Below are 585 nucleotides of genomic sequence, written 5' to 3' on the forward strand. Positions count from 1 at the left end.
CCTGGACGTGCTGGTCAACAACGCCGGAGTCACCGGTAGGTGCCGGGCAAAGCCCTCCGGCCACAAGAGGGGTCCAGAACCTCGTCCCGATGCCCACGGCACTGCCCCCCCCGTGGGGGTACCAGCTGTCGGTTTGTCTGTCGGGATTGAAGGCATTTGAGACGGCAATTCTAAGCTGGGAGGTTGTGTTGATCTGTTGGAAGGGAGAAGGGCTCTGCAGAGGGACTCGGATGGGTTGGATGGATGGCCAGAGTGCAACAGCATGGAGTTTAACCAGTCTAAGCGAGAATTGTACATTTTGGCCACAAAAAATCCCCTACAAGGTTACAAGCTGGGGATGGTGTTCAGGCAGAAAGGGACATGGGGGTGCTGGTCCACAGCCGGTTGAATTTGAGCCAGAAACGTGCCCTGGTGGCCAAGAAGGCCAGTGGTTCCTGGCCTGGATCAGGAGTGGTGCGGCCAGCAGGAGCAGGGAGGTCATTCTGCCTCTGAAGAATTGGCCGGAATGGTGTGGCCAGCAGGAGCAGGGAGGTCATTCAGCCCTTGTAGAATGGTGTGGCCAGCAGGAGCAGGGAGGTCATTCTG

General features: G+C 58.1%; 1 protein-coding gene across 1 annotated transcript in view; it reads left to right on the top strand.

Moving 5' to 3' along the window:
* Positions 1-360: 360 nt before the first annotated feature.
* The window catches only part of LOC115949080 (retinol dehydrogenase 12-like), a gene marked incomplete at its 3' end in the record, with an annotated part of 3,303 nt that continues 3,078 nt past the window's right edge, over positions 361-585 (top strand). Inside the window, exon 1 of the mRNA XM_031065360.1 lies at positions 361-430. Within this exon, the coding sequence (XP_030921220.1) occupies positions 361-430 (70 nt within the window). The remainder of the gene's footprint in view (positions 431-585) is intronic.

The sequence above is a fragment of the Geospiza fortis genome, unplaced genomic scaffold (genome assembly GCF_000277835.1).
Source record: "Geospiza fortis unplaced genomic scaffold, GeoFor_1.0 scaffold1695, whole genome shotgun sequence".
Taxonomy (NCBI): Eukaryota; Metazoa; Chordata; class Aves; order Passeriformes; family Thraupidae; genus Geospiza; species Geospiza fortis.